The sequence below is a fragment of the Anomaloglossus baeobatrachus genome, chromosome 3, assembly GCF_048569485.1.
Source record: "Anomaloglossus baeobatrachus isolate aAnoBae1 chromosome 3, aAnoBae1.hap1, whole genome shotgun sequence".
NCBI lineage: Eukaryota > Metazoa > Chordata > Amphibia > Anura > Aromobatidae > Anomaloglossus > Anomaloglossus baeobatrachus.
In genome coordinates, this window is record NC_134355.1 from 133,201,728 (window position 1) to 133,224,111 (window position 22,384).

Genomic DNA, 22,384 nt, shown 5'->3' on the forward strand with positions numbered 1-22,384 from the left:
TTAATAAGTTCCACAATTGGATGGATTTAAGAAATGTTCCTGTGCTGAGATAATCGTATATATGTGTGTCTGCTTTGTACGGTGTTATTTGCTGGTTTTGACCTTGAAGACCTGCTGTAGTTAATGGTCGTGGATACACAGCTCCTGGCCAGGGGAGGAGGCATAAGTGAATATATTGGTGACAAAGCAGAGACTCTCACCTTCTCGTTTGTGTGTGGGAACACCTTTCCCTGGCTGTTTGTTTTATCACAGGAGTGTTTCTTCCATGTAACCATACCTCTGAGCTCATTACAAATTAAGTCAGTGACATATGAGCTTTGGTTACCACTAATCTCTATTATCACTGTCTTGATTTATGAGTACACAGGACCAGTGACACAGCAGAAATACTCCTTTGATAAAACAAACAGGCTGGGAAATGTGCTTCCTCGCACAAATAAGTATTTGGGACTCTGCTGTCACCAGTATATTTACTTATGCCTCGTTCCTTGGCGAGGAGCTATGATATGATCAGACCATGTCCCTGTACGGTCAGACACGGCCATTACACAGTAGGGACCCATATATAAGATTATCTCAGCACAGGAACATTTTTTAAACATATCTAATCATGAAACTTATTAATATTTCAAGAACAATTGATATTTGTCCCACAAGCATATTAAGAGTTTGAACACAGGTAGAAAAATGTGTGTATTAAAATACTAGCATTGTGGATTATATTTTACAAAATGGTATTTATATAAAATCTGTGGCATTTACTGACTGACACTTTATTCAGCGGATTTACACTGCAGATTTCATCCTTTGGAATATAAAAGGTAAATCTTGACCATTTCCACACCAAAATGTTCATGATTTGACACTTATTTCTCTTACAAGCAGAATAAGGTGTATGGCACAATTGGAAATATGGGTGCTCAACACAGGTTGAAATCCGTCAAAAGTACTTGGCACACACAAATTAGTATAAGGACTTTATTGTCCAGCAAACTCCAAAAAATGTAATGGTTCGACCCCTATATTTGGGTCTTCATCAGACACAACAGATTCTTGTGTAGGGATCTGCCTTTAAGATGGTGATGATCTCAAAATCACCGTGAGATTTACGGATAAATCAGATTGCTGCTCTGTATAGATGGGATGGCGCGGTATAGCAGAGGTTCTTACTCGCTGTTGGAGGTGCCATAATAAACACACAGTAAGCATAACAAAAATTGGCCATGTAGCCAAAGTAAAGTGCGAGAAGTGATCGTCCCACAGGAGGTTAAAAGTTGATTGTCAACGGATTTGGTTTGGGACTCGATCCAGTGACCTCTTGCTGTGTGGCCGGTTTCTTTCTCTGCTGAGGCACGGACAGGCTGTAACTGACGTCTATTGTGTCTAATGTGTCTGATGAAGATCCAAATATAGGGGTTGAAACGTTTTGGGTTTTTTTTTTATTGCCTGTACAATAAAGTCCTTATATTCATTTTGCTTTGCCAAGTACTTTTGTATCTAATGCTCAGTATAAGCAGTAGCTATAATGGTGGATGGGCCAAGATTTAATACACTTGGATGTATAGGCTCTATATTTAGCTGGACTCAAAATGTTCATGTTAATTTCAGAATTCTACAGCCATTCTCACATATATTGTCAAAGTAAGTACATCGGCCTCATCAGAGAGCGGTAAAGGGAGAGCTGTTTCATAGTGTTTGCAGTTTGTATGTCGGAATCCTTCAAGTCAGGAGAGAGGGAAATTGAACCCAAGAGTTGCCTATTTATGCGGCGTTATATGTTACAGTCATAATTGATATTTCCCAACTTTCCCAGAAGTAACTGATCGGAATGAATCATCACGACACATCAGAAATCAAAGAAATTGTGACATTGCGACATTGCTTTCCCATAAATTCTTTTTGCATTGTACATGATTTCATCTTTTCTTGTAAGGGCAGGTGATGGACTTGTAATGTACCATGCCTCAGTTTTATTTTTGAGTCGAGGCTTAATAAAAGTGTAAAGACAAGTTTATGCAGAAGAATGGATTCTAGGTTTGTGAACCCACTGAAAATATAGGTTTTTCATTAGGACACAGATATTGTGGAGATTTATATGGTCCTAAAACTCTTGCTCATTAATTGTGCATTAGGTTTTATTTGGCGCCTCTGATGTACGGCGGGAGCAGGATTCTCCGATCTTCTGGGTGCTGGAATGCAGCGATGGATTGCTGTGTAATAGCTGGGGCTTCTTATGTAGCGAGGGTTATACTGCCATCTTGTGGTTTTTGCTGTTTTCATTTCTTACCTGAATACCAACGTGGCATTTTCTGGGTTGGCCTTTATAGCACAATGTGCATATACTGCCATTGATTTTGCCTCCGCAGACTTTGATATTGTGTGTGAGATGACACTCGGCACTACACACCCAGCCCATTTCTCATGCACTTTCTGCTGTTAAGATGTGATCCGTCAGCGCACCTCTGCTCGGCCGGCGTGTCACTCGTCTTGATGTGCTGGAAGGAATGGTTTTTTATGCATGAACTGAGATGAACTCTTCAGTAGCACTGGCTGCGTGTACACCAAGATTCCCAGCAGCTCCTGTCCTTGGAAATCTTCTTACTAAACCAAAATGGAAAAAGAATGTATGTGGGAATTTATTTAAAGGGAACACAACACTATATTCATGCTGAGGGCAGTGGGAATCCGAGACTGGATGATATTTCCTGAAATGCGTTGTTGCAGATAAAACATAGTTTTAAAAGCTTGTCATCCCCCTCTGCTCCATTTAATTGACAGGTCTCCTCCATGTAAGTACAATAGAGAAACCTGTCAATCACCTTGGGGAGAAGTCGGCCGGGGGCAGCGCCTGACTAATTACATCTCTCCCTATAGGCTTTTGTCTTAAATGCCAGCGCATTCTTGATAAAGACATACCTGGCTGTAATCCCACAGTCAGCCTGATTCATGCAATAAGCAGTATGACCTAATGAAAGGTTCCCTTAAACTTAAGCTGTTCATCGGGGTTGTCAGTATATTACTATTTGTGGTAATTTCACCACCCCTTCTCCATTACTGAACCTCTCTCACACCTATGAAGGAATCTTTCTCAGTAGGCAAAAGATTTCTTTTGGGAGAGTGTATCGTAGTCATTGAAATGAATGGTGATATATATATGATATATATATATATATATATATATATATATATATATATATATATATTGTGTGTGTGTGTGTGTAATTTTCATATTTATGCATATCATTAAAGGGTTTCTGTCATCAGGTTTATGCAATGTAATCTGAGAGCAGCATAATGTAGGGGCAGTGAACCTGATTCCATTGATGTCACTCACTGTGCTGCATGTTGGTATGGTTTATTTCTTATTATTAGTGTTCATTATCATAAATAGTTGGCATATACCAATTTGATTATACTGATACAAAAGCGGGTTAATTACCATATTAGAGGCATATGATCTATTTGCACTTATTGATAACTGTTCATTTCCTGGCAGTAAGTGTCCTGTGTGGCGTTCTGAATTATGTATTAAGTACAACCACAATAGAAACCATCTATAAATAAGTCCGTACTCTTATTAATAAATTGATATATATATACGCTTGGCAAGGGAAATTTTAGTGTCCATTTGACACATTAACCCATATTAACTATTTTTCTGATGATTGGCATAGGTCCCAGTTCAGACCCTTTCTGGTCTCATGATGTTCGATGTTAGCCTACTTAAAGGATAGGCCATTGATATTCGAGCTCTAGAAATTCCGTGTAAAGGGAATCTGTCACCAGATTTTTGCCACCTAATCTGAGAGCAGCATAATGTAGGGTCAGAGATCCTGATTCCAGTAATGACACTTAGTGGGATGCTTGCTGTAGATTTGATAAAAATCACATTTTTATCTGTAGGAGTTTATCATTAGAGGACTAGTCTAGTAAACCAGCTGCCATGGAACTCAACCCTGGCACCACCACGGATTGTCACCTTTCTGCTTATTAGCAGTGCACACAGAAAACTGTCAATCAGTGGTGTTGGTTGGGTTATACAGACCTCAGCTTTCAGAAAACTGGTAGTTCTGCAGCAGAGAAAAAAGGGATTTTATCCAAACTACAGCAAGCTGTGCAGGAAGTGATACTGCGACGGAATCAGAGTCTCTGCTCCTAGATCAGGCTGCTCTCAGATGATGTCGGGAAAACCTAGTAACTGATTCCCTCTAAACCTAGAAGTGCATTGGGGTGTGTTTATATACTCCGAGGCTAACGTCATGTCCTCCAGAGCACTTTAAGACGAGTTTGCACGGGTCTTCATAGCTTGAGCTCTCAGCCCTAAACAAGATAATCTGAGCACAGAGCCTAAAGGGTGCTTTACACGCTGCGACATTGCTAGCGATCTTGTTAGCGATGTGAAACGCCAGTTCGCACATGCGACCGGCGCTTTAAAAAAACACGACCTATCTGCGATCTCGGTAAATCGCATCTGCGATCTAGCGTGTCACATTGCTAACGAGATCTCTAGCGATGTCGCAGCGTGTGAAGCACCCTTAAAACACAATAATCTGGGCAGTTGTGAGTATCCATTATAGAATGTAGACCTGAATGATAAGAATAGCAGATTTCTCAGCAGCTGTCTCTCTCTGTTCTTGGTTTCCGTGATACATTTAGAAATTACGTAGCATTTTTTCCTTACCTGAAATCTAGTTGTTAGAAAGATTTTTTTTAAAAACCTCGCTATTTTTGCGATCCATTCCTCCCATGCTCCGATTGTGGATCGGTGGGTTATGAACCTCCTGAAAAATGTCATTTGCATGAAATAAAGCATGTCATTAAGAATATGAACGATATAAAACAATAGATTGTAATAATTGGCGCTCCTGATCCGACGCCTCTTCAACTGACACGCCAAGATGGAAGTTGTTGTTTTCCTGTTGATTACATGCTGCAAGCAAAGATGGAATGGTGGAAGAATTACCGCCTACCTTCACTCAATTACAGGAACACGAGGAAATGCAGGCGACAGATATAGACACAGCCGGAATTAGATGTGGCAAATTTATGTGATGTGTGTTTAGAAACATTCATTGCAAAGCTCGTTTCACTGAAATACACCATTAAGAATATTTTGCATAAAAGCAGCATCTGTGCTCAAGTTTCAGCAAGTCAGCTAAGCAAGACAACAGGAGAAATAAGCGGAGCCGCGTTCTGAGGGCTGCAGACTGAATGACTCATTAATTGCAGGCTGTCAGCAACACATTTACTGCTGCCAGTTACTTACAGCAAAACCACGGGCTAGAAAAGCTGCATCATGGAGCCCGGAGCTGCTGCTGAACTCTGCTGCCCCGTGCCTGGAAAATGATGAGAACCACGTCATTTCCTGCCCCTTCTCTGACCCTAACCTATAACATGCAGAACATCACACATAGTCCTGTGCGGCCGTCTTAGGCTGCTTTCACACATCCGGTTTTAGCAGTGCGGCTCAATCCGACTCAAAAACCTATGCAACGGATGCGGCGAAAAAAAACGGGTCCATTGCATAAATTTTTCCATGCGGCCCATCCGTTTTTTGACGGATGCGGCTTTATACTGAGCATGCGCAGTGCAAAAATCCGCATCCGGTGGCTGGATGCGTTTTTTGCCGCAGGACGCCGCATCCGGCGTCCATAGGCTTGCATTGTAAATTGCAAATTTCGCTGCACAAAAAAACATGCCAGACAACGTTCCAATCGGCCGCCGCATGGGCTAAATATGCCGCATCCGGCAAAAAACGGACGCAACGCAAGGCCATGCGGCACAATATGGCGCTAATGCAAGTCTATGGGGGAAAAAGGGCAACCGGCGGCAAAAAAAAAACGGTTGCGTTTTTTCTGCAAAGCGCCGTATTGTGCCGCTCAGCAAAAACCGGATGTGTGAAAGCAGCCTTATCTACCCAATATATTGATATTATAAAGTGCTGTGCAAAAGTCAGAGACAACCCTGTCAGTCAAAATGAAGGGTTTTCCAGATTGCCAAAAAATTTGCTTTTCTCCAGAATCAACACCCTCCCATTCATATCTGGTATTCACCGCTATGAACATGAGCTGTAGAACCAGACAGTCATTTGTTTACTGAATTTCTCCTGAATCTGCCTGTGGTTTTTTATTCCTGCACCTCTGCTGTTCCTTAGCTTTGTCCCTTTGTGTAAAGTCTAGTTAATAGGAAAGAGTTGAGAACCACACCCACTTGGCTAAAAAGACAAGATTTTCACAAAGGGAAAAGACCATATCTCAGGAATGGAGAGGAGCACCAACAAAAGAAGAATGACCGGAGCTCTGACTACTCGACTACTAAACTGATTTACATTATTAGTAGATTAATTACGACAGCGTTTTCCACTTATTTAGATATAAGAAAGGGAAAAAAAAAAGATTGGCCTTTCATTTGTTAAACGCTTTTGTATAAAATAAGTATAACTGGGCTCAATCTTACTTTAGATCATATAAGGTAAGAACTCCAAGCTGTTGTGAAAAAGATTGAACACTGGTCATTAAAAGTCATTCTATGAACGAGGCCCCGTAGTTCTCTAGGATAACACTTGTTTTTTGCGATCCCTTGTGCATTATTAGACCATTTTTCTCATTAAAGGGAGTGTGTCACCAGGTTTTTGCTCCCCCATCTGAGAGCAGCATAATGTAGAGACAGAGACCCTGATTCCAGTGATGTGTCACTTACTGGGCAGTTTGCTGTTATTTTGATAAAATCCGTGTTTTCTCTGCTGCACATTCAGCAGTTATACAGAGCTCATGAATATGCTGGACAACCAGGCAGCACGCCAAGTAGTCCTCTAATGATAATATCATGCTGATTAAACAGTGATTTTTTTTTTCAAAACTACACTAAGCAGCCTAGTAAGTGACACATCGCTGGTATCAGGGTCTCTGCCCCTACGTGATGCTGCTCTCAGATTAGGTGGCAAAAATTTGGTGACAGATTCCATTTAAGAAATTAAAAACATGGGTTTTCCTTTGTTGCTTTTTTATTTTGTTTCTTTTTTTAAAAAACTGTTGTAGCGGTATGTCTTTCTAAAAAGCATTCTGAGCAGACAAACACGTCACCTTGTCTACCCATACGTAACAGAATAGTGCCACTTTTTTCTGGGCTCTTTTCAGCTGATTTATGACCACAGACCACATCAAAGTTGAATGTACAGGGAATCAGAGTGTGTAAAAACCAAAAGGTGTAAAAATTTTAATGAAACACAATTGCAAACACTATTTTTATCTGCAAATACATGCATTTAAAGAAGCACTCATGTGAAATGTTTTATACTTTAGACCTGTATAAATGTAATATAGTTTGTGTGTTAATATAGTCATTGATTGATCACCATCTTCCCCGGTTTCCAGCACCCGTTTGGTACTTTAACCGCTCACAAGACTTAAATTCCTATTTACCCGCTCATATTGCGCTCTATGTCTGAGCTGGAGGTCGCTTTTATAATGTCAGACTATGAAGCCTTGTTTGACACTTCATAGACTTAAAAAGTGACTTCTTGCTCACACATACAATCCTGTGTGGTCCAATAATTCGGAACTGCAGCTACATGAACCAGACAAGGACCGGGAGTGGTGCATGAAACCGGCAATGCTGGCGACTGGTAAGTATATTAATGTAATTACACTACATTTCTTATACATTTACACAGATTTATGGCATAAAGAGTTTCATGGGAGTTCTATAAAAATAGTCCCCAACAATGGACAACCCCTTTAAGGTTGAATAAGTCTTTGTTTGTATGGTGATACAGGGTACTCTTGCTTGTTTTGGGCTTATGCTGTTGTTTTTTTCACAGATGGGTGCATGCTTTTCTAAAGTATTTAATGGCTGTCCCTTGAAGATTTATTGTGCAACATCATGGATAAATCCAGAAACAAGAGGTAACGTTGTAATTGCTGCAATCCATGTGCTGAATAGTGGGCAAAACAAGATCAATTTAACAGTTACAGAAGTTAATGGACTTAAAGGGAACCAACCACCAGGATTTTGCATTATGAACTAAAGGCAGTGCCATACTCACAGTAAGATGCTGAATCCAGGCAAACCTGTTGTAGAACGATTAAATGCTTGGTTGATTAAACATCTTTAATCAAATGCACTGCACTTTGATTGACAGGTGTGCAACGAGGGTGGGATTTTGTGGGTCAGGTCCTCAGCATTTATTCCTTTTTTGGTGTCCTCCTGGATTGTCCTTTTTTCCTTATTTCAATATCGTGCCATTGCTGTTGTTGGCGGTGTGTGCGCATTCACACAGTAATCCAGTCTTCATAGAAATTGCGCCGGAGTCTGTGCATGCGCATACCGCGTACTCAGACGCCATTTTATTGAAGACACTGCAGTGAAGACTGAGTGGCAGGGGCGCGTGCGCAGATGTAAAAAAAATAAAAATCTGCGTATGTGCTGATGCTTTTGATTAAAGATATTTCAACAACTAAGCAACCCATCTTTCTATAACAGGTATGCCTGCATTCAGCACCTTAGTGCCACTATGGCACTGCCTGTAGTTCACAAAATCCTGGTGGTTGGTTCTCTTTAAAGTAAATTTTACAGTTGTCAAATTGCAAGGCCAACTACATTGGGTGTCTCGGAATGACGACGGAAGTGGCTAGACGTGACCACACTATGACCACATTCATACAGAGGTCATGGGGTGGTGTTCCATATAAAGCAGAAGGAATGCTGGCCCGTAATATGTATCAACATCTCCTCTTATAATGTAAGATGGGCACATGTCCCCATACTAGAATGTTAATTCTTAGATTAAAGGGGTTGTACCCCAAATGTATGTTCTCATCTGTTCACAGGCTGCTTGCTAGTACTTGAGTACCCAGTATTAATGGAGCAATGGTCCTACATGCACATCATCGCACCGCTCATTGTCTATAGAGTTTTCAGAACCTCATCAGCGATCTCTGGTGTAGTCATAGATAATAAGGGGAACGGAGTGCACATGCAGGACCATCACTGTATGACGGAGGCTTGACAATTACTAGCCATAGAATAAATTATGTAATCGATGTACCAAGACTATTTGGAGTTTCAGAGATGCCTCCATTTGGGAACTTAAATAATTTGTTTTTATCCTTCTTTTATCCAGTAATAATAGTCTGTGTCTTTACCTTTCCAGATCAGTATCTAATATTTGGCGCCGAGGAAGGTATATACACATTGAATTTAAACGAATTACATGAAACATCAATGGAACAGGTATTGCCCAATCTCTCGTCCGATTTCATGTCACGTATCTTCACATCTGCTATAGATCTACGCGAGTGCCATATTGATTTATATTCTGATATTGTCGTCTTCAGCTTTTCCCAAGAAGATGTACGTGGATGTATGTAATGAACAACTGCCTCCTCTCTATATCCGGTACGAGCCTTTATTATTATACTAATCTATATGCTGCCATTGACAGAAATTCTAGAAATGATCATGAATGTGTATAACATAGACCTCACAGCTCCATGATTGTGTAGGGTAAATGGTAGTACACGCTGTAATGTATTAGCTCCTGGTTCGGTCAGTCTTTATGTTGTTTGTGCTCAATTTGCTTTATGTGAGCTAATAGTAGGATACGTCTTTTGTGTCATTTGCAGGTAAAGCCTCACAACTTTACTCACACAATCTCCCAGGCCTATTTGATTATGCAAGACAAATGCAAAAACTGCCTGTTGCTATTCCGGCTCACAAGCTTCCAGACAGAATACTACCCAGGTAGGTGTGACGTAAATAAGGAGGGTCTCGTACACCCGTCTTTCTTGGTCTGAGTATGAAGTAAAATATCAGTAACGGTTACAGGTCTCTTGTGGCAAAAGCAACAGCCTCTTAGACGTCCACAAGGTGGTTCAGTTCTGAGCAGCAGACGCCTAGCTGTTCCGGACATCACGATCTGTACTTGGATCATGAAATTGGATGTGTGAAACTGTTTTAAGATTGAGTGTTGCTTGTTTTGATGATTTTATGTTTTGCATTATAAGCGTAAAGGGTGCTTTACACGCATCAATATCGGTAACGATATATCATCGGGGTCACGTCATTAGTGACGCACATCCGGCGCCATTACCGACATCGCAGCGTGTGACACAAATGAGCGACGATCAACGATTACAAAAACGTGAAAATTTTTGCTCGTTGAAACGTCGCTCATTTCCTTAATATCACTGCTGCTGCCAGTACGATGTTGTTCGTCGTTCCTGCAGCAGCACACATCGCTGTGTGTGACACCGCAGGAACGAGGAACATCTCCTTACCTGCCTCCACCGGCAATGAAGAAGGAAGGAGGTGGGCGGGATGTTACGTCCCACTCATCTCCGCCCCTCCGCTTCTATTGGCTGGCCGCTTAGTGACGTCGCTGTGACGCCGAACGCACCTCCCCCTTGAGGGAGGGATTGTTTGGCCGTCACAGCGACGTCACTGACCAGGTATGTGCGTGTGACGCTGCCGTAGCGATACTGTTCGCCACGGCAGCGATCACCACATATCGTTACAACGACGGGGGCGAGTGCAATCGCATGCGACATCGCTAGCAATCACTAGCGATGTCGCAGCGTGTAAAGCACCCTTAAGTCTTAGGACTTACAGCTCGGTTTTTACAAAACACATACAGCTGCACTCTAGAATACTAACAATGAATAAGGGAACTATGATATTGTGTTACTGCTATAGGAATATTTGAAATAAAGAGATTCTTAGCTTATGTATTGACCAATGCATGTGAGCCCGGTAACCAATGGCCCAGACATGTAGGTTTTAACCCAGATAGAGGCATTTGAGTTAGATTCCCGATATATTGAGCCCACCTTGCCCTTGGTTACCAGGGTCACATGCATTAGCCAATTCATAAGCTAAATATCTCTTTTTTTCATATATTCCTATAGCACTAATGCAATACCAGAGTTCCCTTATCCATTGTTTGCATTCTAGAGTGCAGCTATATATGTTTTGTAGTTATATTGTGTTTTTAGCTAGCATTTATTCACACTTGGTGGATGTGTGGATCAGTCTTTTTAATAAATTTATGGCTCAGTTTTGACATTGCCTTCAAAGAGCAGACATAAAGCTGTATGGACCCCCTACAGTAGCTCCGTATCACTCCAGTTATATACAAAGGCATATAAAAAATTTATTTTGAAATTATCCAAATAAGACAGAAAAAAATGTTGCATGGTCTGTTGTAGGTGTATAGATTAATTAGAGAACATGTTCACACATATAATATATGTCTGAGCACAGGGCGTATTCCATGACCCCCTAAATAAATATTAATTTTACTATTCGATAGCAATTTTTGCAATTGATTTTTTTTTAACTTACATTTATTAATTTTGTATTCCTTTTCCGTATGTCCTGTTAAAGGGATTGAATGTAATGTGTCACCTTTATTTTTAATAATTACAAGTAGATTCTAATGTGTGTGGGGGGTTGTTTTTTTTTTTTTTTATCTGCTTTAAAAAAAATGTTATATATATTTTTTAGATTTTCTGCATATAATTAGGGAGGCAGCCATCTTTCATGACCTGCTACTTACAGCATTTTAAGAGCTGCTTTCAGCAGCCACATGGATCAGAGATGGCATAAATTCATGGATTATCATTCACTTGTATTAGAGAGTAGTTTAGGAATGCTTTGTGATTTGTGCAGAGGTCCTTGCGCAGGGAGGGGGAGGGGTGAGCTGTGACCATCGCTTATTGTGAATGTGAATACTGTGCTATCTAAATATAGGTGTGATCAGTCATTGCAATCCTGCCATGTGATGATAAAGAGGTAGCTAATGAAAAGTGATCTCTACAGAAGAGAAAGTATCAGCCCAATATTAGACCCAGTGGCCTAAGGTAGAATTGCTGGATTTCAGGGGTTGTGTCTCACCATATATATCAGTAAATGAAATTTGTTTAATTTTGTTTATGAAATAAATGGTAGACACTAAATATAAGTACAGAGATCCTAACATTAAAAAGTAACGATCATTAAAAATGTATATATCATAGGAGATGCAATGTATATATCATAGGAGATGCAATGTATATATCATAGGAGATGCAATGTATATATCATATATCATAGAAGATGCAATGTATATATCATAGGAGATGCAATGTATATATCATAGGAGATGCAATGTATATATCATAGGAGATGCAATGTATATACCATAGTAGATGCAATGTATATATCATAGGAGATGCAATGTATATATCATAGTAGATGCAATGTATATATCATAGGCGATACAATGTATATATCATAGGAGATGCAATGTATATATCATAGTAGATGCAATGTATATATCATAGGCGATACAATGTATATATCATAGGAGATGCTATGTATATATCAGAGGCGATACAATGTATATATCATAGGAGATGCAATGTATATATCATAGGCGATACAATGTATATATCATAGAAGATGCAATGTATACATCATAGGCGATACAATGTATATATCATAGGCGATACAATGTATATATCATAGGAGATACAATGTATATATCATAGAAGATGCAATGTATATATCATAGGCAATGCTATGTACAGTACAGACCAAAAGTTTGGATACACCATAGCTGCTTTTTTCTTGCCATAATACAAATTCTAACAGTCTATTCAGTAGGACTATCAGCTTTGTATCCACCAGACTTCTGCACAACACAACTGATAGTCCCAACCCCATTTATAAGGCAAGAAATCCCACTTATTAAACCTGACAGGGCACACCTGTGAAGTGAAAAACATTTCCGGTGACTACCTCTTGAAGGTCATCAAGAGAATGCCAAGAGTGTGCAAAGCAGTAATCAAAGCAAAAGGTGGCTACTTTGAAGAACCTAGAATATAAGACATATTTTCAGTTGTTTCACACTTTTTTAAGTATTTCATTCCACAAGTGTTAATTCATACTTTTGATGCCTTCAATGTGAATTTACAATTTTCAGAGTCATGAAAATAAAGAAAACTCTTTGAATAAGAAGGTGTGTCCAAACGTTTGGTCTGTTATGTATATATTATAGGAGATGCTATGTGCTGCAGATCAGTGGGCATCTGGATCCTGAGACCCCACTAGTCTGTCAAAACACAGCTCTGATTGGTGTACGGGCTCAGGTAAAGCCTATAGGTTCCTCCATCGCTCTCTGATGGGATAGGTATAAGGGCCCATAGACATACTCGAGCCTAACACCGCTCTGTACTGCAGCTCATGCAGGAGCTGTGCACCTCAGAGTGGTATTTTGACCGGTCGGCGGGGGGCTTAGGACATGGACCTTTTTGCAGAACACAACACCTCCTATGATATTTTAAAAAAAAATGACTGTTATCCTTTAACGTAAATTCCAGTTAGGACACGTTACATTTTAATATCTTGCTTACTGCTCAGATAGGCTGTGATGCTAATTTCAGTATTTTGCATTGTTATAAGATAACATATGGACACTTTTCTTCTACTAAGTTTACTGTATTGAAAGTGGCCCGATAAATGGCAGCGTCTGCAGTACCAGGGGAATGATTGTGGTGTCTCTGGAAGCATTGATTTCCAGTTAAATTACAATGTAGTTATTAGAATTTATATACTGTGCAGCGACACTTACAATCTGCTACATGGCAAAAGTTTATTGATTCTTGTTTTTATTGCCTTCTACAGAAAGTTTGCTGTTTCTGCAAAAATACCTGATACGAAATGGTGTCAAAAGTGCTGCGTTGGTAAGTGTCATCTTCATAGAACATTTATTTCCTTACAAGAGAGTCGGATCGGTATTCCTATTGTTCCATTAGAAAATAAAATGACATAGTATCATATTAAATTGCTAATTCACCCTTCTGTATCAAAAGAGAGTTTCTGGAGAGGGGGGGGGTATAAAAACTAAAAAGTCTGCAGCCCGATCTGAGCTTTTCACCTCTTAAAGGGGTTATCCGGCTTATTTTGCTTTTTTTTATTATTTATACTATTGGGCTACTTTGGGGCAGGTAAGTAGATAGTGAGCACTTACCTGCCCTGCTGTCAGCCTCTCTCCCCAGGCTCAGAGGGGTCATGTGACTGCTCCTGCTATGATTTTGCTACTTCCGGTCATTTCATGTCTACATGGGCAGGCCCATGTTGACATGCAAATCTGCCACTGCATATTGCCGCCCTGCTGGGCGGGTACAGTGCGATGAGCCCCGCCCCCTCCCTGTGCGCTGTTATCTCTGCACTGTATGTGCTGGACAAACACAGGGTTGCCCTCTCTGTCTAGGACACAGTAGCGCTGTTTGCCCAACAGTGTCATCAGCTCATTATGTTGTATGGTGCCCGGGCAACTGTGACCCCCCTCCCCCGTGCGCTGTTTCTGTGATGAATGCAGCCTCCCGTGCTCCTGGCTTCTGAATACAGCCATAAGCAGGGATGTCACCTGACACCAGCGAACAACAGCACTGAGCTCTGTATAGGACACTGCAATCATCACAGCACGGAGAAAAGACAGCATGCTGCATGGGTGAGAAGGAAGAGCGAGCAGGGGGGGAGGGGGCAGAGAAGAGCGTGCACGGCTGACAGAGTGGGGGGGCAGAGAAGAGCGTTCATGGGTGACACAGCAGGGGGGCAGAGACGAGAGTTCATGGGGGTGAGAGACAGGGGAGTGCTGGGGGGCAGAGGAGACAGTGCAGTGGGAGAGAAGAGAGTGCATGAGGAGGATTATGTATAATATATTATATAACTAGGTGTGTGTGTGTGTGTGTGTGTGTGTGTGTCCGTGTGTGTCCTATAGACTCAGATTAGGGGCTATATATAAATTTCATTACATAGTATTAATTTATCTCTCAGGTGCTGGGGCAGAGAATACTGACAGGGAATGTGTGTGCATAGGGCAGGCAGAGGGTGTGGCTGAACACAGGCCAGGGGCGGTGCCAGCTGTGACTGTGGGTTTGGCAGTCAAACATGTCATGTTAGGTTGTGCTGAATGTAAACAAAGAGCTGCAGAGAATAAAGTGAAAAATCAAGAGAAACAAAAGTTAGAAAACAAAAAAAATAATGTAGGGGGTGTTTTATATGACAATACAGCACAGATTAACTTTTTTTTTTTTTTTTTGGAGTTTATGTCGGACAACTCCTTTAAGCTTTAGTTATTGTCGGCAAAGTTGGTGGTGTTGACATTAAAATGAATTGGAGTGTAGTATGCATGATAGGAGATCTTTAAATGTCGATTTACCTGTTATCCTATCACAATACATATTTCATTCATCCAATACACTGGCACCCTTACACTTACTAACCAGGTATGCCCTTCCTTATCCTTATTTGTGGTTTAACACTAGAAGTCACAGAAATTTCGAGCTCCATAGGGTTCCAATGGTAGAAATGTTAAATGACCCCTCTCTGGGACTTCTAGTGTTAATGTATCACAAGATTACCAGGTTTGGAAAAACAACATGACTTTGCCAATACTCTGTCCGGAGATGTTTATTCTATATGTGTCTATATGCAGGCAGCCTTTGGAGGGTTTTACTCACATATTACGTGTGAAATTGGGAGTCCTTAAGGGGAAGCTTTCAGGAAAAAATAAACAGTATTTACCTGCAGTTATAATGGTAATCTGCTGGTTATTAACTTTCTAAACATGTGCAACAGGCTAACTGGAAGTTTGGCTGCAGGGAGAAATTGAAGTCATCTTCTCCCTGAAGCGCTTGGTTCCAGTTGTCAGGATGACCCTAGGGCAGGGATCAGTCAGCGCTCACGTACATGATCACTCCCCCTTCCTTTCTGACACCACACTCTGCAGCTCATGGCTATGGGTAAATACTGCTTTATTTTTTATTTTTGTATTATTCTTTTTGTATTGTTTGTTTTTCTACCACTTCCTTTTAGCAAAACTGTCATTTTTCAAACCAATTACTGTATTTTTGCACTATCTGATTTTTTTCAGTTGTATGTCATGATTCACACTCCTTGACTCTCAAAAGCAAACACCATGCACTGAAAGCATTTTCTTTATGCATTCTTATGAGAGCTCAAAGCGAGTTTTATGGGAATACATGGAGTTATGGTCTACACATAAGAGCCGGTTTGATTTGGAAAGTCAAAATATGTGTAACGTGGTACAGCTGGAGAGCAGTGCAGGTATCCAGCGGTTGGTAAGGCAGTCACCAGCACGGCGATGTAGTGGGTATACATTACCAAGCAACTAAACAAAATACAAACTCAGAGTGACTTTTTAGGCTTGGGAGGTTCAACTATAGTCATATTATACGGACACATTATTTAATAATGTGAATACTCACTAATTTGTGCCTATTCCCTTGAAATAGCTGTTTTCCTGGGTAGAAGGAGCAGTGGTAATAAGGAGTTAATCTTCCCAGCGTCAGGGAGTGTAACTGGGGAGCCTCTAATCTCGCCCTCCAGGCGGCAATATTGATTTCTTTTCTGCAACATGTTTGTGCTCAGTATTAAGGTGATAATATTGCTTACTGTAAATGCTGTGCAATGCTCAGGGTAGTGCTCATCCCAGAGCTGGAGGTTGTCCACATGTTCACACAAGTCACCGAATTCCAGTTATCAGCTCAGGTGTGTAAACAGGCATCTCTGCCAAAAAGTTAAGCAACCCACTTCATTGCAAATCCTTAACTTGAGGCTTCGTCAGCTACATGATGACACAGGACACCGGTAGAATACACCCCTCTCATTATACATTAGACACTTTATTTCACCAGAGATGTTTTATTATATTATGTGACTGTCCTGGTATCTCCAGATCATGCAGATCGTCAGTAATAGTATATAGCAGGGGTCCCCAACCTGCGGCTCGTGGTTGTTAGCCAGTTTATTGCATTAGCACCAGGTCTAGCAAACATCTATGAAGATGAGGTCTGCAGGTGGTAAATTTTGAGAGTAGCCCCTCACAGAAGAGCAGATTTGAATGTGGGTATTGTGGGAACCCCTGGATCTTGGTATACTGCCTTGGTGTGATTTCTTCGGAAGCTTTGGCTGTCATTATACCAGTAATGGGGGCTTTAGGTGTCACAACTGTTAGGGGGGCGGAAGCTGAATGTGACTCGCGACCTTTTCTCAGCGCTAAATGAGGCTTTAAAAGTCAGAAAGGTTGAGGACCACTGGTATATAGGTTTGCAACTTGACTTTTTATTTAATTTTATTTTTTGACAACTTATCTAAAAAAATACTGAGAACCAATATCTTTATGGACACATCAGCGATCTGTTAATAGGTGTCAGAATGAGGATAGGTAAATTCTGAGATTAAATAAGGATCAGTGTTTGCAAAGTTTTTGAGCTTTTGACTATACACTTAAGCCCCCGTTACATTTAGCGACTTACCAGCTATCCCGAAAACGATGCGACTTGATAAGAATCGCTGGGAGGTCGCTGGTGAGATGTCACACAGTCAGACCTTACCAACGACTCAGTAACGATACAGGTCGCAGTGGCGACCTGTATAACGATCTCTGCTGTCATTGGGACCCTGTCACACAATGTCAAACACAGCGATGTGTCCTGCCCAGCAGGACATCGCCTTTGAAGGAAATGGTCCAGAACATTCAGCAACGACCGGCGACCTCACAGCAGGGACCAGGTCGTTGCTGGATGTCACACACAGCGACATCGCTAGCAAGATCACTGTTGCGTCACCAAAACCGTGACTCAGCAGCAATGTCGCTAGCGATGACGCTTAGTGAGACGTGGGCTTTACATTTTGAAGAGAATCTGTCACCTGATTAATGCTTCCCAATCTGAGCAGCATAAACTAGGATCAGTGACACTTATTCCAGCAGTGTGTCACTTATCTGCTCTTCGCGATCTAGGTTTGTGTGTTTAATCTGCTTGTCTTCACAATGATGAGCTCTACCTGACCTCACCCATATTATTGGTAGCTTACAGCATACACTGTACATAGGGAGGGGCAGGCTGCAGCCAGATTTTTCATATTGAGGACTAGAGCTCATCATTAAGAAGACTAACAGATCTGCAGCTGATTATCAAAACAACATCAATTAGCCCAATAAGTAACCAAGTGCTGGAATTGTGGACGCTGTCCCTACTTCATGCAGCACTCAAATGGGGGAAGCAAAAATCTGGTGACAAATTCTTTTAAATTACAATATATAAGGCAATTACCAAGAGCCTCCAGCCACATGAAACTTGACTGACTTTTTTTCTTGTTTACTATAATTTCTCCTCAATAGTTGCTTCCAGACCACTCATAGACTTAAAACATCCGGAAGTTTGCATATTACTCTGCAATGATATTCTAAAATATGATTGCATGTTAAGTAACTGCGCGATTTCATGCAGGTGAGGTGAGACACAGCTGAACTCCCCATAGAGAAGGCAGAGATGGTGAGTAACTATCTTTGCCTTCCTGATCACTATATACACAGTGCTGGACAAATGGTATGTATATAGATTAGGAGGCGATGACAGCCCTTTCACCTCCCGTCCTAGTGGTTGTTTGGTTGCCAGCCGCTGGGTGGGAGCAGGAGCTAATTGGTCCTAAAAAAAAACCCCTAGATCAGCTCTGCATTTGAGCCAAGAGGCTGAATTTGACCTGTAACTGAGGATAATATGTCGGCCCCAGTTACAGGGGAAATCAGATGTTGTTTCTTATATGTATATATATATATATATATATATATATATATATATATATATATATATATATATATATATATATATATATATATATATATACATATACATACACACACACATATATACTATATATATATCATATCTATGTGTATATATATATTTTATATATGTAATATAATATTAGATAGGGGCAGATGTATATATATATATGTATGTATAGATATAAAGATAGATAGTTATTTAACTATTATAAAGCCATTTAGAGGTTTTATATGACCTTATGAGGGGTACAGTATGTTAAACTAATCCTAAATAAATGAAAAAAGCAGGAAAAAAGGTAAAATAACCGCTTTTCTAGCCCAGCCGCTGTTGAAAATAAAAAGAGAGCACAGGTCCGATTATAGAAAAAAATAATTGTTATGAAAAAGGGACTCATATTTTTGGACACTACTGTTTATCATGGATAACATATGTGAGAAGAATGTAATTAGTTGTTGGTGAATGTAGAAATCATAGGGATAATATATCATTTACTTACTTTTTTCAATTCAAGTGGACATTTCCTCTCTTACAACCGCATAGACTTGTCCTTGTGTTACTGCACTGACATGTATGATGAAGAAATCTAGTCCTGCGTTTATAGTTGGAGGTTGGCTTGCTGTATTTTCAGGCTACCTATTTGATGCTTCAGGGCCCATTATTGGGCACAATTCAGCCTACTAGTTTACTTCTGATTTTGCATCATACAGGGGCACTGACCTTTAGATGAAGCTGTCACTTTCCATTTAACTTTTGCATTAAAAGTTACCATGAAAAGTAAAGGACTGACTATAGAAGTATCTATTGGCTGTGCGTTTATAGACTCGGCCATGTGTTCGTGGAATACCTTGACCTCCAATTACATGCTGTCTAGAGAAGGGGGCTCTGCTTCAACTCATTAGTGCTCACCGCGCCCAATGCTGTGGGAAAGGGGAGGCATTTTTTCTAGTTTGAAGAGGCCTATTAGTAGCACACAGTGACCTCTCTAACTCCATGGGTTACATATGACACAATTCCTTTGATTATGATTTTCATTAACTGTCTTGTTAACAGTGAGAAAAATAAACCATAGCACAAGGTTGATTTTTCTGGATACAATGGTTTATTACAAACAAAAGAAACAATGACCTGTCCATTTGCCCAAATAAGTACATTTTATCCAGACAAATCATTTTTCTCGATGTTGACTTTTAGCCAGGAGTAAACACAAGTGATAATAAGGCTTGGTTAACAGAAGTATTTACCTACAGGAAAGCAGGGAGGCACAGAGGTGGGGTCTGACTGCAAGGACCGATTCTTTCTAATTTGCATTGTCCTTTAAATATTACACTACCTGAAAATTGATCCTGTAACGGTTGAATCATAACTTTCGACATCAACTCGATGCAATACCACTGAGGCCTATAAAGGGAATCTGTCAGCAGGTTTTTGCTACCTCATCTGACAGCTGTATAATGTAGGCAAAGAGATCCTGAATCCAACGAACGATGTATCACTTAAGCGGGCTTTACACACATCGACATCGCTAGCGATGTCGCTGGTGAATGCACCCGCCCCCGTCAGTTGTGCATCATGGGCAAAACGCTGCCCGTGGCGCACAACATCACTAGGACTCATCACACGTACTTACCTGCTTAGCGACTTCACTGTGGCCGGCAAACCGCCTCCTTTCTAAGGGGGCGGTTTGTTCGGCGTCACAGCGGTGTCACTAAGCAGCCGCCCAATAAAAGCGAAGGGGCGGAGATGAGCGGCCGTAACATCCCGCCCACCTCTTTCCTTCCTCATTGCGGGCGGCCGCATGTACGGTGATGTTCCTCGTTCCTGCGGTGTCACACGTAGCGATGTGTGCTGCCGCAGGAACGACGAACAACCTTCGTCCTGCAACAGCAACGATAATCGGGATTAGAATGACATCTCAACGATTAGGTGAGTCATTTTGATCTTTAATGGTCGTTCCTGCGATTCACACGCAACAACATCGCTAACGAGGCCAGATGTGGGTCACAAATTCCGTGACCCCACTAACGACATCTCGTTAGCGATGTCGTTGCGTGTAAAGCCCGCTTTAGATTACTGGCAGCAACCGTTCCTACACAATCAGAATTTTTTGTTTTACCCAACTACCAGAGCTGAGTGAACTTCCCCGGCCACACCGGCTTTCAATAGAGATTGAACATTGACAGTGACGTGTCAATCAGAGGAGGGGGCGTCTTGGACTGCCATACAGTGAATTTTGTTGTCCGAGCAATGATAAGGCTACTGCTGCTTAAATAAGCATAGCAAATAAACAACAGATCAGACCTTGACAAGACAGGCGGCCCTGAATTCTTTGTTGTGGCCCTTGCAGCATGCTGCAGGCTTACATAGCAAAAACCTGGTGACAAATTCCCTTTAAGCCAGGCCCTAATGTTCATCATCACTAGTGCATATCCCAAAAAGAATTGTGCATATTAAAATCAGAAATCATAGCCCATAAAAGAACACAAATGAGATAACATACAACCTTATGAGACAAGATGGGGCACCTGGTGTAACTTCCAATACCCGAATGATCACCTTGGGCAGTGGTAAAGAGTAGTGATGAGCGAGTACTAAAAAGCTCGGGTGCTCGAAGCTCGGGCCGAGCCTCCCAAGATACTCGTGTACTCGGCCCGAGCACCGAGCCCAATGTTATCCTATGGGAGACCCGAGTATTTTTGTGAAATGACCCCCCGGCAGCATGGAGAAACCCTAAAAATGTCACAAAAGTCTCAGAAGAGTGCTCAAATGACATGGCATCAGCATGGGGAAGACCCCTTGAAGCATTTATCACTCAAAAGTCACAGATGTGAACAATTTTGTCCGAGTTTTACGCCATTTTTACGGACTCACCAGAAAACCTTCCAAAATGACACCAAAATGAATTTTCATGGCGGAAATGTTAAGGGCACATACTCAATAGTGAGATAGAGCTGGTGTATGTTACTTTTTGAGATTAATACATGAAAGATTTTACATGAAAACCTTGTGTGGCACTCCGATGTCCAAAACGCACGTTTTGTGCTTTTTACTAGCGATGTCGGTCATTTTTTTTTTTTTATTCTATCTCCCTCAGTCCGTCGGTCTGTCTCTCTCTGTCTTGTCTGTCCCCCTCTCACAGTCTGTCGGTCAGTTCCCCCCCCCTCTCTTACTTACCGTTCCCCGATCACTGCCGCGGTGCTGCACAGCTGTTCAAACTCCGGTGGCTTTTCCTCTTTTGAAAAAGCCGGCCGCTCATTAATCAATCTCCTATTCCCTGCTGTCCTGCTTTTCGGCGCCTATGATTGGTTGCAGTGAGACACGCTCCCACACTGAGTGACAGCTGTCTCACTGCAACCAATCACAGCAGCCGGTGTGTGTATACTGTGCAGTGAAATAAATAATTAAATAATTAAAAAAAACGGCATGCGGTCCCCCCAATTTTAATACCAGCCAGATAAAGCCATACGGCTGAAGGCTGGTATTCTCAGGATGGGGAGCTCCACGTTATGGGGAGCCCCCCACCCTAACAATATCAGTCAGCAGCCGCCCAGAATTGCCGCATACATTAGATGCGACAGTTCTGGGGCTGTACCCGGCTCTTCCCGATTTACCCTGGTGCGTTGGCAAATCGGGGTAATAAGGAGTTAATGGCAGCCCATAGCTGCCACTAAATCCTAGATTAATCATGTCAGGCGTCTCCCCGAGATTCCTTCCATGATTAATCTGTAAATTACAGTTAAAAAACACACACA

At 41.3% G+C, this 22,384-nt stretch overlaps 1 protein-coding gene across 5 annotated transcripts in view; it reads left to right on the forward strand.

The window, feature by feature from the left end:
- MAP4K3 (mitogen-activated protein kinase kinase kinase kinase 3) overlaps positions 1–22,384 on the forward strand; it is a 345,207-nt gene that overhangs the window by 305,251 nt on the left and 17,572 nt on the right. For all 5 annotated transcript variants that reach the window (XM_075339445.1, XM_075339446.1, XM_075339447.1 and 2 more), the window contains 5 exons: positions 7,820–7,904; positions 9,152–9,231; positions 9,336–9,396; positions 9,624–9,741; positions 13,663–13,721. In XM_075339445.1, coding sequence (XP_075195560.1) covers positions 7,820–7,904; positions 9,152–9,231; positions 9,336–9,396; positions 9,624–9,741; positions 13,663–13,721 — 403 coding nt within the window. The remainder of the gene's footprint in view (positions 1–7,819; positions 7,905–9,151; positions 9,232–9,335; positions 9,397–9,623; positions 9,742–13,662; positions 13,722–22,384) is intronic.